The sequence below is a fragment of the Chiloscyllium plagiosum genome, unplaced genomic scaffold, assembly GCF_037043375.1.
Source record: "Chiloscyllium plagiosum isolate Xiang-an unplaced genomic scaffold, Cpla_swu_hap1 HiC_scaffold_20, whole genome shotgun sequence".
In the NCBI taxonomy this organism is placed as follows: Eukaryota; Metazoa; Chordata; class Chondrichthyes; order Orectolobiformes; family Hemiscylliidae; genus Chiloscyllium; species Chiloscyllium plagiosum.
This window is the reverse complement of record NW_028270158.1, coordinates 12,894,383-12,910,813: the sequence shown is the minus strand read 5'-3', so window position 1 is coordinate 12,910,813 and position 16,431 is coordinate 12,894,383. Positions and strand designations below refer to the sequence as shown.

The 16,431-nt window shown below is 40.6% G+C and overlaps 1 protein-coding gene across 6 annotated transcripts in view; it reads right to left on the bottom strand.

Moving 5' to 3' along the window:
• The window catches only part of grin2aa (glutamate receptor, ionotropic, N-methyl D-aspartate 2A, a), a 303,951-nt gene that overhangs the window by 12,552 nt on the left and 274,968 nt on the right, over positions 1–16,431 (bottom strand). For all 6 annotated transcript variants that reach the window (XM_087997681.1, XM_087997676.1, XM_087997678.1 and 3 more), the window contains exon 12: positions 9,556–9,794. In XM_087997681.1, the coding sequence (XP_087853807.1) occupies positions 9,556–9,794 (239 nt within the window). The remainder of the gene's footprint in view (positions 1–9,555; positions 9,795–16,431) is intronic.

The following is a 16,431-nucleotide window of genomic DNA, read 5'->3' as shown; positions in this document are numbered from 1 at the left end:
CTTTTTGTCTACCTATTTGTTATGCACTTGGGAAAATGGTGTGCAGAGAGTTAGTCAAGTTTCTGGGTCAGTACTCTGCTACACTTCTCCCAGTAGTTCCTTGCTAATATATTTATCAAATAACATTAGAGCTGCTAATTTGTCAGGAATATTACATGAAACGTGTTTTTGCATCGTGCTTAATTTCATCTACACTTGCAGCCAAAGTTACATGAATTGTTTCAAACATTCAAGTCAAATTGGAAATTTGATATGAAAATTAGGAGCTATTAGATTAACACTGATTGAAAACACTGACATGGTTAAGCATATTCTTAATATAAAAATCACAAGTGACTCATTAGAAACTAATAAATATTGTGTGATTTTTTTTCAATAATTCATTTATGGCTATCGCGGACAAGACCAGAATTTATTGCCCATCTCTAATTGTTCTTGGAATTGAATGGAGTCCCTTCAATCAACGTGCTATTCTTTCTCTCAGCTGTTTTACATAACTGGGCGGATGTGCTATTTCAGAGGGCAATTAAGAGTGAAGCCTGGACTCACCTCTGGGCCAGACTGGGGAAAGATAGCAGATTTCCTTGCCTATAAAACTTCAGTGAACTAAATGTTTCCTTCTTCTGAAATAACAATCCTGTACTTTCATGGTTAGGATTATTGATATGAGTTTTTCATTCCAAATGTATATGATTAACTGAAGTCATTTAACTGAATTGCATATTGGCCCTGTGGTTTAGTAGATTAAAATGCTTGCCTAGGAAACAGGAGACCCTGAGTCTGCCTCTCAGCAGTATCTCAATCTGTTTCATTGATAAAAGGATTTAAATCAAAACAAAGTTGTGTTTTCTGATGTCAGGAGGAAGCATTTCAAATGACATGCAATGATGAAGGAAATTGAAGCAAATGTGCAATTGTTAATGTGCAAGACATAGATTTAATTATTATAGGAAATGGTGGTGTACTTCAAGTGTCACGAGCAATCCAGAGGCTGAGGTCAAATCTAATTGGTCAGGATTCCGGTCACATGGGTTAAAACCGCACCATGGCAATTGGTGGTATTTAAATTCCAAGGAGATGCTGGTACGATAATTGTCCAATAAATTTAAGGTTGTTTTGACTTGATTGGATGCTGGGGCTACAAGATGGACGGGCAAACTAACCATGGTACCATGATGCTGGAAGCCATCCGAGAGGGATCAAGTTAACTGGAGGTAGTGAAAATTACTGGCAAAATTCAGCAGGTGTGTGGGGACAAAGCAGAGTTAACATTTCGGGACAGTTTTGATCAATAGTCACCAGATTCGAAATCTGCCAGACCTGCTGAGTTTCACCAGCAATTTCTGTTTTTGCTTTGGATACTATTGATAGCAACTCCAAATCATTGCATGCCTTTTATTTTCACTGAGGGACAAGACAGTGTTGTGTGGCAGACCTCACATTACTCAAAGCCTTTTGTTCTCCTGCAAAGGGTGATGTTAGAGGTAATCTAATGTACTGACAGACAATTAAATTATAAGATGCAGATACTTCAGTTTAAAGTAATTTCCTTCCATTGTGCCAGAACAAAAAACAAGAGAAGTGTGCAAATCTTGAATACTTTCTGCATTTCTTTCCACAATGTTTCATTTATTCTGTGATAAATGATGTATTCTATTCCAGAGCTAGCGTTTGTAACCCAACAATTCATTAAATCATTGTGACTGAGAGTTTGATCCACGGGTTGTCATGATTCCATTGAGAAGCTGCATCTACATAAATATTCATAATGAGACTACAAATCTTTCCCCATTCTTTGCACTCTCCGAGTCACTGTATGCAGAAGTACTGGCGACTGGCTAAATCTATAGCTTAGCACAAAAACCAGTTTCCACCTTTCTCTTCTGGATTTTTCCCTGTCAGGCAATCATCCACTGGGGCAGAAACCAGCACTTTACATGCACGCCACCAAGCTAACCAGTCAGCCTGTGAACACACTACAGGGGCAATGTAACAAAAACCAACACCCAAAAATGGGGGAAATAATGGGAGGGACATGATCAAAGTAGTGTCAGAGAAGGAGATTATGAACCCTGACCTCTGCAGTGGCCACAATCCCTAAAGGCTTTGAGGCTACAAATGGACATCCAGGGGTAGGCAAAGCCGCAGGACAGGGAGGTCAGTTGGGAACTATGTCCCTCTCCACAGCTCAGGACCTGGATCTGCTGATGGCTACTTTAGCCTGGTCAAGGAGAGGTCTTCTGACCTGCCAGATCCCTCCACACAGAGTGACCAAAGACCAGGGTTGTGGGACTGTAAAGTAAACAGAGGAACAATAAAAAAATGTTTTATTGTTCTACAACCTATGTCTGCAATGTCCATAGACTTCATAATACCACTGAAAAGTCCGTTGGACTGTCCATGAACCACCTAGACCTCAAACTGTGCAGGCTAATTACGTGCAACATCTTCCAGCCCCAGATCCCTGATGGAAAGTGACAGGAATCCTGCGTAGAGATCCTCCACTCAGGACTCCACAAAACCCAGTTCTTGATATTTTAATCAACCTGTTCAGTAAACAGACCTCTAGAGCAGGTAGGATCTGCTCCAGGATTTCTGCATGAAAGGCAGGGACACTACCACCACATACCAGTCTCTCAATCAACTCTGGACCTGTTCTGGTTTACCCTTTAAGAGACCAACATTTCTAACATTGATGTCAAGAGGTGGAGACCAGCTTTTCTACATATAGACCTTCATAAGATGACCCAAGCAACTAAAAGCTACCAGATGGGAACCTCTTTATTCAGGTTGTGGGTGGAGGTGGGGGACGTTGAGGAGGTTTGAGGGTCAGGAAGGTGGCATTGGGGCAGTGTGGAGGTGAGAGAATGGGAGTCAGGACACATAAATAACCTCAGGTGCAAGCTTGCCAGAGCTACCAATCGAGAAAAATGTACAGAGCACACAGCAGAATGCATTAGCTGTGCTCACTAATTGGCAACTTGATGTGTAATAGTCCAGACATACATAAGTTTAAATCCATGTGGTGTTGGAGCATGGAGACCAACATAGAGTGAGTGGTCACTTCCATCAACATGAAATTGGGACCCAACACAATGGAGCATCTAATTTCTCTGGTATAGAGCTGGAAAGGTGGACATTGGTCTCAGCTCCTTGGGAGACGAACCTGGGAGAGGCATTACGTAGGCCACTGTGGCCTGCTCTTGTGTCACGAATCTTACCAGTGACCTCCTTAGTGTGAAATCACCAACTGGCTCAGATTGCCTCAGTGTGTCGGCAAGCCCACAGAGTTCAAAGCTGCTTGGAGCCTCCCACTGTAGCCATTTGAGTGTTGTCAATGGAAAAATCAGCTTTCCACCTCCCAACCTGTAATCACTGGGGAAGCAGCTCACTGGCACTGAAGGCAAATACTCAAGCTTTATAGAAAAGACAATCCAATGGAGTTTTGACATTGGACTTTTTATTGTCTTTGAGTGTGGTGCTGGAAAAGCGCAGCAGGTCAGGCAGCATCCGAGGAGCAGGAGAATCGACGTTGCAGGCATAAGCCTTCATGAGGAATGTCTCATTCCTGATGAAGGTCTTATGACCAAAACATTGACTCTCCTGCTCCTCGGATGCTGCTGGACCTGGTGTGCTTTTTCAGCACTACACTCTCGACTCTGATTTCCAGCATCTACAGTCCTCACTTTCTCCTAGTTTTATTGTTTTTGGTGTGTGAGTTAATATTTACACTGAAGTGAAGGCAAACCCGCAAAACTGCACTGAAGGAATACATTTGGATGAAATGACGATGGTGGTAAGGATTGTGAAACTGTTGATGTCCAGTGCAACCTCGGTTATCCAAACACCAATTATCCAAATTTTGGATTCTCCAAACAAAATCTTAAGGTACCGATGCTTGGGTAAACTGTGTTATTTGAACATTCGGTTATCTGAACAAAGTACTGCCTGCCCATATCATACGGATAATCGATGTTGCCCTACACTGAGGATGGGACGGTCAGATTAATGTGAAGTGCTCTTGGCTAAACTGCACTTTAAGCAGTTCTCTGGCAGATAAAGACACTGTGGTCAATGCTGCTTCTATAGCTCTCCCTCTATGTGCTACTCTGCTACCTCCATTTACTTCAGTAGCACTTCTTACTGTTTCGCTGATAACAGTAACTGGATCAGAGAATATCACCAGGCACAAGCAGTGGATAGTAGATGATGATAAACCTGCTGTAATGCTGGACTTTACATTTCTTTATTTTTCTAACTTTTTTCCTAAGAACTTGTACTGAAGAATCTGTACCTAGGTACCTTGTACCTAAGATAGGGCCAGAGGTGGCGACTTGTAAACTTTTCATTGTACTCATTTGAGTACATGTATCAAAAAAGCTGATTCTAATTCAATTCAATTCAATTTCAGAACACCTTTAGGTATATATGAACATACAAACATGAAAGCAGGAACAGACTGACCACTCCATCAGTCTGTCTCGTACAACTGCAATGTCTTATGCATTGGCATGACAGGATTTTGGGAGCAGAACATTAATAATAGCTCCAGTCTGCCAGAAATCTAGCCACTTTTAGTCTTGATCTAGTTCAGTGAGGGAGGACAAATGGCAAAGTATACTTTGTATATGAGGAATTACTTCATTTACATATTAAGGTGTACGGTAACATGACAGTGGCTGTTTGCAGGTCTATACCACATCATGTAAATAAGCATCTATTTTTATTGGAGGAATGATTATGCAACATGGAAAGGGTACAACTAATTCAGGTAAGTAGATCTCAGCCATTTGTTTTTATTTTCTTGCTGAAACTTATGCACATAAGAATTTTGGTGCTAATTGTTTTGCCACAGAGGATGATCGCGTTTGCAACAACGTTATGCTACACTGCCTTCATTTCAGCAGTCACTAATCAGAACCTTGAGTGTTGTACTGCTCTGTCACTGGGACTTCAGACTCATGTCTACATCATGGATTTCTTTCCTCCTTTAATTCTTTCTGTGTCTTTTTAAAGCCCCAACTGTTTTGGTCATGGTTGTGGAGGCCAGGTCATTGAATATAATTAAGACAGAGATAAATAGGTTCTTGATTGTAAAGGGGATCAAGAGTTGTGGAGAGAAAGCAGGAGGATGGAGTTGAGAAATTTATCAGCCACGATTGAATGATGGAGCAGACTCGATGGGCTGAATGGCCTAATTTCTGCTTCTATGTCTTATGGTGCACTGTGTTTATCTCACATGGTACTTCAGATTTTCCTGCCCCTGAAACTATTAACTATCCCCACGCTGCTAAATTTCCCATCCATAGTCTGATTTCATTTCCATCAAAAAGCATGTTTTTTCGACTCCGACTGAAATTTGTTTTTCAAAACGTTGACCTGAAAGTCTGCCAAAATTATCGAGCAGCTTTTCACATCCAGATTACATTGTAACAGAGGAACATTCAGGGTGATATCCCCACTGGTTTGTATATAGGTAACAAGGTGACATCAGGTTCATAAAGGGGAGCTGAGGTGTGCCTGCACAGGGATGGGTGTGGTAGTTAAAAAGAATGTTTCCAGACAAAATCATTGCATGGGGCATATATTATCATGCACAGGGATTGAAGTGCGATCACAAAAACATAGAAAATAGGAGGAGGAGGCCAGAAGTTCAAACCTCCGATATGATCGTGAAAGATCATTCAACTTTGACCCCTGTTCTCACTTTTCCCCCATACACTCTGATTGCTTTTGCCCTAAGGACTATATCTGACATAACTCCATGAAGGCTGGCATCCTATCACCAAGTCACCCTTTATTTACGCATGCATAGTACTTGACACTGATCTAGTTAGCTCCTGGAGTGAGCAGAACCTCTGACACTCCTGTTTACATCTGTCAGCCAGGACTTTGTCTGTTGAATTGTTCTTGTCTCTCTTTGGGCTCTATCTCTACCTATTGTTTACTCCTTACACCCTCCCTCCTTCTGCTTAAAAAAAACACAACATTTTCCTAGTTGTCCTGAGGTAGGACCATTGAACCAGAAACATTAACTCTGATCTCTCTCTCTCTCTACAAATGCTGCCAGACCTACTGAGCTTTTCCAACAATTTGTGGTTTTGTTTCCGATTTCTAGCATCCACAGTTTTTTCATTTTTTATTTAACCCCAATCAGGGATCTCATGTTACTATGAGGTCCACCTGGCTGACCTCATTCCAATCACTAAAATACCACACCCCTTCTTAGCCTCAAACATGTTCCACGGCAGAGAATTCTACAGACTCATCACTATCCAAGTGAAGAAATTTTTCCTCATCTCAGTCCTACATGGACTAACGCATATCCTTCGACTGTGCCCCTTGGTTCTAGACTCCCTGATCATTGGGAACATCTTCCCATCTCATCCTGATGAGAATTTTAATAGGTTTCTATTTTCTAGAACTGGATTGGTTTGAATAAAATCCAAACCAATCCAGTCTCTCTTCATATGTCAGTCCTGTCATCTCAGAAATGAGCCTGGCAAACCTCAACAACTAGTCAACCCCAACAATGAAGTGACAGTCAAAATAATGCGAAGTATGAAGAAAAGCAACAAAAAATAGGATTATGCATGGTGAGTTCTAGTATGTAAACTCTACATAAATGATTAAATGACAATTTTTTAAATGGCTGAAATTTCTATATTTTGATGCAAGTTCTGTGATTCGTGTGTGTTGAGAAGGAATTATGCAACCAAACTGCTTTATCAATAACCCTCCCTCCATCATAAGGCCAGAAGTGAGGATGTTAGCTGATGATTGTACAATGTTCAGCACCATTCGTGGCTCATCGGATACTGGGCAATATTCACGTTCAGGTTGACATTTGACAGGAATAATATATGCCACACAAGTGCCAGCCAGTGATCATGTCTAACAAGAGAGAATCTAATCATCGTCCCTTAATAATCAATGCATTACGAGTACAGAATGTCTTATTATCATCATCCTGGAAGTTGTTATTGACTAGAAACTGAGCTGAAAAAGCCATATAAATACAGGTTAGAAATCCTGCAGCAAGTAACTCAACACCTATCTCTCTAAGCCTGTCCACCATCTACAAGGCACAAGTCAGGAGTGTGAGGGAATACTCCCCACTTGCCTGGATGGATGCAGCTCCAATAACATTCAAGAAGCTTGACGCCATGCAAAATAAAACAACTCACTTGATTGGCACCATATCCTCAAAACTCACTCCCTCCACCAACCACACTGAGTGGCAGCTGTGTAAGTCAGAAAATCTTTAAGGCTCCTAAGACAGCACCTTCCAAATTCATGACCACTACTAGCTAGAAAGACAAAGACAGCCAATACATGGGAACTCCACCTTCAAATTTCTCACTTGGCTTGGAAATATATCACCATTACTTTACTGTCACTGGGAACTCCCGCCCTAACAGTATTGTGATAAACCTACAGTTCAGCATGACCTTATCAAGGGCAATCAGTGATGGGTAAATAATGATGGCCCAGCCAATGAAACCCATATTCCCGGATGAATAAATAAAGCAATGACATTTATGCATCAACTCAATTGTGTCCACATGTCTTACACAGTAAAATGTTCTAATCTAGGGGGGCACTTTAAGGAGTGTGGAAATTGAATCAATAATTACTTTTAAAAGGGAATTGAATATTTACTTAAAAAGCAATCCTTTTCAAGGGAAAGAATGAGGGAATGAGATTGAGTACACAGGACTAGGCACAGCACAACAAGTTGGTATCTTGTTTCCTGTAAGTTATATGATTCTAGGTACGTTGTGGTATAGGATCCCCCATGTATGTCATTTGGTGAGATTTATGGGACTGGAAGTGGAGTAGGAAGCTTAACTTTCAGTTTTGGAAATCAGCTGACATATAAATTGTGTCACTGATTGAAATGTTTTGTACCATTGCTAGACGTTAAAATTACCCACTTTGTGTAAGAACTGTTCTTTTTAAAAGTACAATGTCACATGTTATTTCACTTTCAGTCTGTCAGCTGACTGCCTTAGCTCTGGGTGAGATTGAATATACAGCAATATTTGCAATTAAGCATCATTAATTATATTGCCTGAAAAATGATTCGATTAGGGCTCACTTCTCACCAGGACTGGAGATTGTAGCAAAAAGGAGAGATTGGAGGAGTTGGGGAAGTTTTCCTTGGAACAGAGAGGAATGAGTAATGATATAATTGCAGGATACAAAATTGTGAGGGGTAGAGATAGAAGGAATCTGTTTCCTTTGAGAGAGCATTCAAACATTAGGGGTCATAGATTCAAGACAATTAGCAGAAGGATTAGAGGACACGTGAGGAGACACCCTTTTGGGCAGCACGGTGGCACAGTGGTTAGCACTGCTGCCTCACAGCACCGGAGACCCAGGTTCAATTCCTGCCTCAGGCAACTGTCTGTGTGGAGTTTGCACATTCTCCCCATGTCTGCGTGGGTTTCCTCCGGGTGCTCTGGTTTCCTCCCACAGTCCAAAAATGTGCAGGTTAGGTGAATTGGCCATGCTAAATTGCCTGCAGTGTTAGGTGAAGGGGTAAATGTAGGGGAATGGGTCTGGGTGGGTTGCTCTTCGGAGGGTCGGTGTGGACTTGTTGGGCTGAAGGGCCTGTTTCCACACTGTAAGTAATCTAGTCTAATCTTTTTATGCAGAGGGTGGTGGGTGTCGGGAATTCACTGCCTTACTTGGTGGCGGAGGCATAGACCCTAAACTCTTTTAAAAAGAACCTCAATCTACATTTTAAGTGCCATAAGATGCAGGGCAATGGCCATGTGCAGAAACATGGGATTAGAAAGGTTTCTGGGTGTCTTTGGGTCGGCATGGATGAGATGAGCTAAAAGGCCTCCTTCTCTCTTGAATCATTTGTGTGGTTTTATGGTTCTTCTAAAGTTATTGTCAAGTAGTGGGGTGCTAAAGCACAGCCGGTCAGACAGCATCCAAGGAGCTGGAGAACCCATGTTTCAGGCACAAGCCCTTCATCAGGAATGAGGCTTGTGGACCAAGGAGGAGCTGAGAAATAAATGGGAGGGGGGTGGGGCTGGGGGGAAGGTAGCTAAGAATGCAATAGGTAGATGAAAGTGGGGGTGAAAGTGATAGGTCAGAGGGGAGGGTGGAGTAGATAGGTGGGAAAGAAGATGGACAGGTAGGACCTGTTCAAGAGGGCGGTGCTGAGTTGAAAATTTGGAACTAGCATAAGGTGGGGGGAGGGGAAAGGAGGAAACGGCAGGGGAAATGGGGAAACTGGTGAAATCCACATTGATCCCGTGTGGTTGGGGGGTCCCAAGGCAGAAGATGAGGCATTCTTCCTCCAGGTCAGGTAATTAGGGCTTGGGGATGGAGGAGGCCCAGGACCTGCCTGTCCTTGGCAGAGTGGGAGGGGGAGTTGAAGTGTTTGGCCACAGGGCGGTGTGGGTGTCTTCTAAAGCTGGGTGCTTGACAAAGTATTCTTACATCTATAAAGTTAGGATTCAAATATAGATAAAGGTTAGAGAAAAGAACCCAGGCAATCAACGGGCATAATGAAGCTCCATTTGTTTTTTCACTTACTCTGCTGATTGAGAAAAGAAGGCCTGGTTTTCCAGAACAGGTTCCCATGAAACAGTGCCTTAGGCTCCAATAGAACCAGTGCTCCCACACAAAGGTGATCAGGCTCAGTGCCATAGCGGCAGCCAGCATATAAAACACCCCCGCCATATTGTCAACATCCAACTGGCTGCTCATCACTTCATTCTTCTCATTGTGACAGATTCCAGTCAGCCACAAACTCTCCAGCTCTTCCATTTCACCTGCACATGAAACACAGATCCACGCAGATTCAGTACACGAGCATGTGACATCCACAAAGCAGTGCCAATACAGTTACAGCTCCTCATGCACTGTTTCTCAAATTGAAGGAGATGTGAAACACAATTTACCATAGATATTGATTTGAGATTAATGGAGAAAACTGAGAAGTGATTGTAGAAAAATCAAATCTCTGCTCCCCATTTTAACACAAGATGAGCATCAGGAGGATTGAGTACACCATGGGGCTGAAGATTTATAAATATATACTCTGGAACAGAAGGCTATCTTTGTTAACCTCTCCATTGCCACAATATTGCTAAGTACTTGTTTACTTGTAATGGAAAATGTCCACCTATCCAACAACACATTAATTTAATAGCAATGTGTTAACAATGGTTTTTCTTGGCAAGTATTAGCTTTTGACACACTATATGCATATAAAATTCATTTATCTACCATTTAAACCTGTCTAAAATAAATAGTAAATGTGCATTAAAATAATACAAAGGGATTCACAGAAATATGTTGAACAATTGCACATTAATATTTACAGACCATCACTTCAAGACCAACAACTCCAATGAGATAAATGGGTCATAGTTAAATCAACAAAATGTAGAGATCATACAAATTGGCAACAAATGAAGCCTTTTTAACAATGCAGCTTACAAATTATGGTATCATACAAACAGACAAAAAATGGTGAGATTGTATAGTTGTTACACTTGTAAAGTGGTTACTATCAAAATTAACTAAATTACTAAACATGCTTTCCATATCAACACAATATATAATCCAAAAATGTTTGTGTAGATTTAGCTGACAGAAAGCTCTTTTGTCCAATGTTTAAACTAGTTGTCAATTTATCCAGTTTGCTATTATAGTAAATAAAATGTAGATTCATATCTCAAATCGATTTAACTGCTTTTGCTCCCTATATTCCTTACCAGCAAAGATGTTGTCTTGAGATTTCTTTTTAAGTGCCTCAAGGTTGTAGCAAACTGGACTGATTGTGAGTTTTAAAACAGTGAGTTCTAAAATCATCAAGGTTAACTTTGACCACTTCCCATATTAGAAGGGAGCTCCAAACAATATTGGGAAATGTGAAGCAAAGACAGGCAACAATGAGCACATTCATTTTCAAAAAGCAGCCAGGAAAAATAAAACATTCAATAATTCAAAAACTTAGATCATCTGTATGAAGATATGTATGTCAGTGAAAGACAAAGTTAATGTCAGTGCAGCTTATCATTTACATTTCTGACTCCTTGTGAAATGGCAATTCCTACAGACAGCAAGGATGTATTCTCAGTTTGATTTAACCTAAACAGAGAACGTTCAGAAACATTATCCTTTTAGGTGCATCATTTCTCACTAGGAAAAAGCAGAACTCAAGAAAAAAATGTTTTCATTTCAGTCATTATTCTTAATATCAGAGTTTTGAATAATGTCATGAACATGAAATCATATCTGCATACAGTTTTGTAACCAACGATTCCCCATAGGCAGGGTTTATGAGCTCAGTGTGCCTCTGTGGGTAGCCATCAAGTAAAAGGCTGAAACTCCACAGGGGAAGGAATATCAGATAGATAAGAGTTGCTTCTGCCTGTTGTGGCATACATCCAAACTCGTAAATTGATCACCAAACTAGTTGATTAACTACAAAATGAGATTTTAATACTTTTCTTAATAACAGGTTTATTCATGGAATGCAGCACTCCACAAATCCATTGTCTACCTCCCAATAGTCTCCTTTTACACTGTTTTAGAGCCAAATCGAGCCAAAGTAAAAGTATGGCAGCACGTTAAGAGGTCATAACCTTTCTTCATACTATTTTGGTAAAAATGATAAAACAAATTAAGTCAAATGTCCCTTTAAGGGAGCACAGTATTTCAAGGTAAAAGCACAAAGAAAGCTTGGTAAATCAACTTAAAATTTGGTTTCATGGGGTGATAATACACTCCAGCTCTTACAGTGCCTACCAGTTGTGGATGGACTCCAGCATAACAATGGACTTCGCACGCAGCATCTCAAAGGCCACCCAGATGTAACCTCAGCAGACAGCTAGGAAGTTAGCTCCATGAACCATCATTGCCTGGACTTAGTAACGACCAAGAACCCGAGCAGACTCATGAGAAATGGCCTCCATACTGGGTCAGAATCTCTCTTATAAGTACTCTAAATACTTAATTAAACAATGTCCTTCATTTGTGTATCTTAGCAATATAATTAACATGCCACTAATGAAAACAACTGGTTCAATAGTATAATAAAAACCAAAAGAACAGCGGATGCAGTAAATCAGAAACAAAAACAAAAATTGCTGAAAAAGCTCAGCAGATCTGGCAGATCTGTAGAGAGAAATCAGAGTTAACTTTTCCTGTCTGGAGTTCAAAGGAAAGGTAACTGGACCCAAAATATTAATTCTGATTCCCCTCCATAGATGCTGCCAGACTTGCTGAGCTTTTCTAGCAATAGCGTTATTGCTGAAGGCTTTGTCACTAATTGGGAGATACGTTAAATAAATTTCTGCTTCACTATCATCCATTATATATTGCAAACAATCAAACTTACCCACTAGCCAACACCTCCTTAATCTATCCCCATGAGTCAAGTCTGGAACATTAGAGAATTAAAAAGTAGATTAATAATTACTGCACACTTCAGTACTGACTATTGGATGGATAGTAAGGAGTAAATTAAGCCACTATTTTAAGTCGAGGTGTTTGCAAAGAATGGCAACTGTCTAGAAGCTTCAAGATAATCATTTGCATTATTAGTAGTTAGGCATCTCACTCATTGATAAGTGTTGCCTTATCAATGTCGGACTTGGATTGGAACTTGGACAAAGTGAGGACTGCAGGTGCTGGAGATCAGAGTCGAAAAATATGGCACTGGAAAAGCACAGCAGGTCAGGCAGCATCTGAGGAGCAGGAAAACTGACATTTCGGGCATAAGGAATCATCAGGAATGAGGGCTAATGCTCAAAATGTCGATTCTCCTGCTCCTCAGAAGCTGCCTGACCTGCTGTGCTTTTCCAGTGCCACACTTTTCGACTTGGATTGGAACTGAAGAACAAATATGCAGAAGGAGGAAGAAAATCTCTTATTGAAAATTGGATTTACAAATAAATGACATGTAAAATCTTTGCCTGCAGCACACGCTTAATCAGAGTTTGACCTTCAGTGGAGTGGCCTTTACAAATCTCATTATGTTTTCATTGTCTGCATTTGTCTGGTAGACCTAAGATGTATTATGATACATTTCAGTTGTCATGTAGAATTCTGCAATGTTCACTTGACCTAATTCCATCTGCAAGATATCCATCCAATAGTCAGTACTGAAGTGTGCAGTAATTATTAATCTACTTTTTATTTCTAAGGATAGCTACCCAATGCTTTATGACCAGTGAGCCCATATTATATCCAGTTGTTAGTACCATGCATGTACTGTCCAGTTTCTGTTACCATGGAGTGAATTACAGTGCTTTTTATATACCTGACTCTCTGATTGTTTTGCAATATTTTACAAGGTCAATCATTTATAATTACCTGATTATTGATCTGGTTACCTGTGTATACTAGTTTCATGCATTTATAGCCTGAGTATGGTGCATCTTTGGGCAATCAGATTTGACTTTATGATTGCGACAACAAATATTTACCATTGCAACGTAAAGCTGGTAAAGCTCCCTGCAATGGTCTGGAATGATGAGGTCTTACTTGAGCTGTTTCAGTGCACAGGAGGGACTTTAAGCAAGGGTACTTTCAAGCTAATTAAAGCACTCTATGTAATCATCCTGGGAGATTCTCCATGAGGATGTCAAGAACTAAAGTTAAGTGGCAACATTCAAACACCTCATTGAAATTATCGCCAGGGAGCTGGATCACACACCTGCAATAATTTAGAAGGGATCTTTCTAAATGATAAATATCTTGAAATTAGAAGCTTTCCTTTTGGTTCAGTTTACAATGTTCCTCTGCAGCCGTTAGGTCCAGATCCTCTAATGCAACAGTCTTAAAAACAACAAATGAAGTATCACATGGGTTGTGACTCAATGCAGCTACTCATTGCAGGAAGCTGATTCGGCCAAGCACTCTCTTACTTAGCTCCAGTGTCCTCAATGTGGTCCCAACTTTTGGCCATTTGACACTGCACTCTAAATTCCAGGCGTACCCAGGACAGTACACTTTGCTTTAATACATGATTTGGAACAGAAAAATGCTAATGTCGTACAGGAACAGACCCTGCAAAATCTGGTGAATTCAGCTCTACAGAAATTTGAATTCAATAAAAATCTGAAGGTAGACAACCCTTTATCTGAAATCCCAAAATCCGAAAAGCTCCAAAGCCTGAAACATCTTTTGTGAAGTTGTTTTCTCATTAACAATGTTGTTTGGCGTGCAAACAGTTAACCCAAGTTGACACCCACTTGATGCGTGTCTCTCAGATGCGACGTGTGGGGATGTGGCTTAGCACCAGCAGGCCTCAATTCTGTTATAAGGCCTGTTTTACTTAGTGACTCATGCTCCTTCAGTAAGAATTTTAAAAATTTCACCATCAAACTGCCACTTATTTTGAATTCCGAAAACCATTTAGTCCTGAGCATTTCGGATAAAGGATTGTGCATCTGTTTTAGTCCTTTTATCTAAGGAAAGATATGATTAGATTAGATTCCCTACAGTGTGGAAACAGGCTCTTCAGCCTATCAAGTTCACACTGACCCTCCGAAGAGTAACCCACTCAGACCCATTTCCCTCTAACTAATGCACCTAACATTATGGGCAATTTAGAACAGTCAATTCACCTGGCCTGTGGGACGAAACCCACGCAGACATGGGGAGAATGTGCAAACTCCACACAAACAGTTGCCCAAGGCCGGAATCGAACCTGGGTTCCTGGTGCTGTGAGGCAGCAGTGCTAACCACTGAGCCACCATGCCATCCCCAGTGACATTGGAGACAATCCAGAGAAGGTTCACTAAGTTGATCCTTGGTATGGAGGAACTTTGTAGACGAGAGCTTGTGCAGATACTATTGGAGTTTAGAAGGATGAGAAGTGACATTATTGAAAGATTTAAGATTCTTAGAGGAATTTACATAGAGGGTGTTTCCCTTTTTGTTAGAGTCAAGGATCATAGGATATAATCTTGGAGGAAGAGGTCCCCAGGTAAGACAGAGATGAGGAGGAATTTTTTTCTCTCAGGGGGTAGTGAATGTTTTTACCACAGAAGGCTGTCTCGGCTGGGTTATTAAATATATTCAGGCTGACGCAGAAAGATCTTTAATCTGTAATGAAATCAAAAGTTATGGAGAAAAGGCAGAAAAGTGAAGTAGATGATTTTCAGATCAGCCATGATCTCATTGAACAATGGAGCAAACTCAATGGGTCAAATGGCTAAGTATTTGTCCTATGTCTTACAACCTTAGTAACAACAATGGAACAATTGTCAATTGTCATAAAAATCCAGCTGCTTCACAAATGCCCTTCAAAGAAGGAAATCTGCCACCATTACCTGGTCTGGCCTGCATATGACTTCAGCAACACAGCAATGTGGGTGACTCTTAATGGCCCTCTGGGCAAATTGAGATAGTAATAAACTGACAAAGGGTCAGTTAGACTCGAAACGTCAGCTCTTTTCTCTCCTTACAGATGCTGAATTGACAGATGCTGAGATTTTCCAGCATTTTCTCTTTTGGTTAGTAATAAATGCTGGCTGAGCCAGCAACATGCCTTTCCAAAAGCAGCAATATTTTCCCACTTCCATTCCTTTTTGAGTCTTTATTACCTTTTTCAAAACATATGTCATCATCTCATAAATCTTCCTGCTCCTGAGTACTCTTCACTTTTATCCAACCTGGAAGTTGATTGGTTTTTGATGCCATCACATATTAATGATCTCAGTGGTGGTCAGGGCAGGGGAAGTACTGTGATGGTGGGAGTGATTTACTGCAGTTGCTTGCCCAGGCTCAGAAACCACCATAAAACAGCATATTCCCTAAAGTCCCATCTCCCCAACCTCACCGGGTTCCCATGTACAAATGATGAGCCACAGTAGAAAGTCTCCGGCTTTGTTTCACAAATGCCACGATCCCAAATCAAATTAGACAATTTGCAAATTTTAGCAGAGAGCTGAAATGGAAGCCAGTCTGGTGGGGTGAAAAGTTTAACAGTTTGAATACCCACCCATGCCACATAAAAATGCCCTAAAATCATTCCATTTAGTAGTTTTTCTTTATCCACCTGGCGTGAGGGAATAGGATTGACTGGATTGCTATACAGATCCAGAATAAATATGATAGACTGAATAGTTTTCTTCCATGTTGATTCTGCGATTCTATATTCAATTCACTCAAGGCTCCAACCTGTTACTCTCTTTGTTTCACTCTGTCCTAGCAGCAAAAATAACCAATTGGTGTGATATTTTGCATTTTTTATTATTATTCTCCAGTTTGCTCTTACTACTCCAAATTACTTGTTTAGTGTAACCTTGTGGTCAGTTCTTTTCTCACCCTCTTAATCATCAATCATAGCTCTGCTGATATTCACTTCTCAGAAGGGAAAAAAATTAAGTAACAATAACAAAAAAAATTTATATTGAGGATAAACCAACACTTGCTTCAAAAACAGTAGAA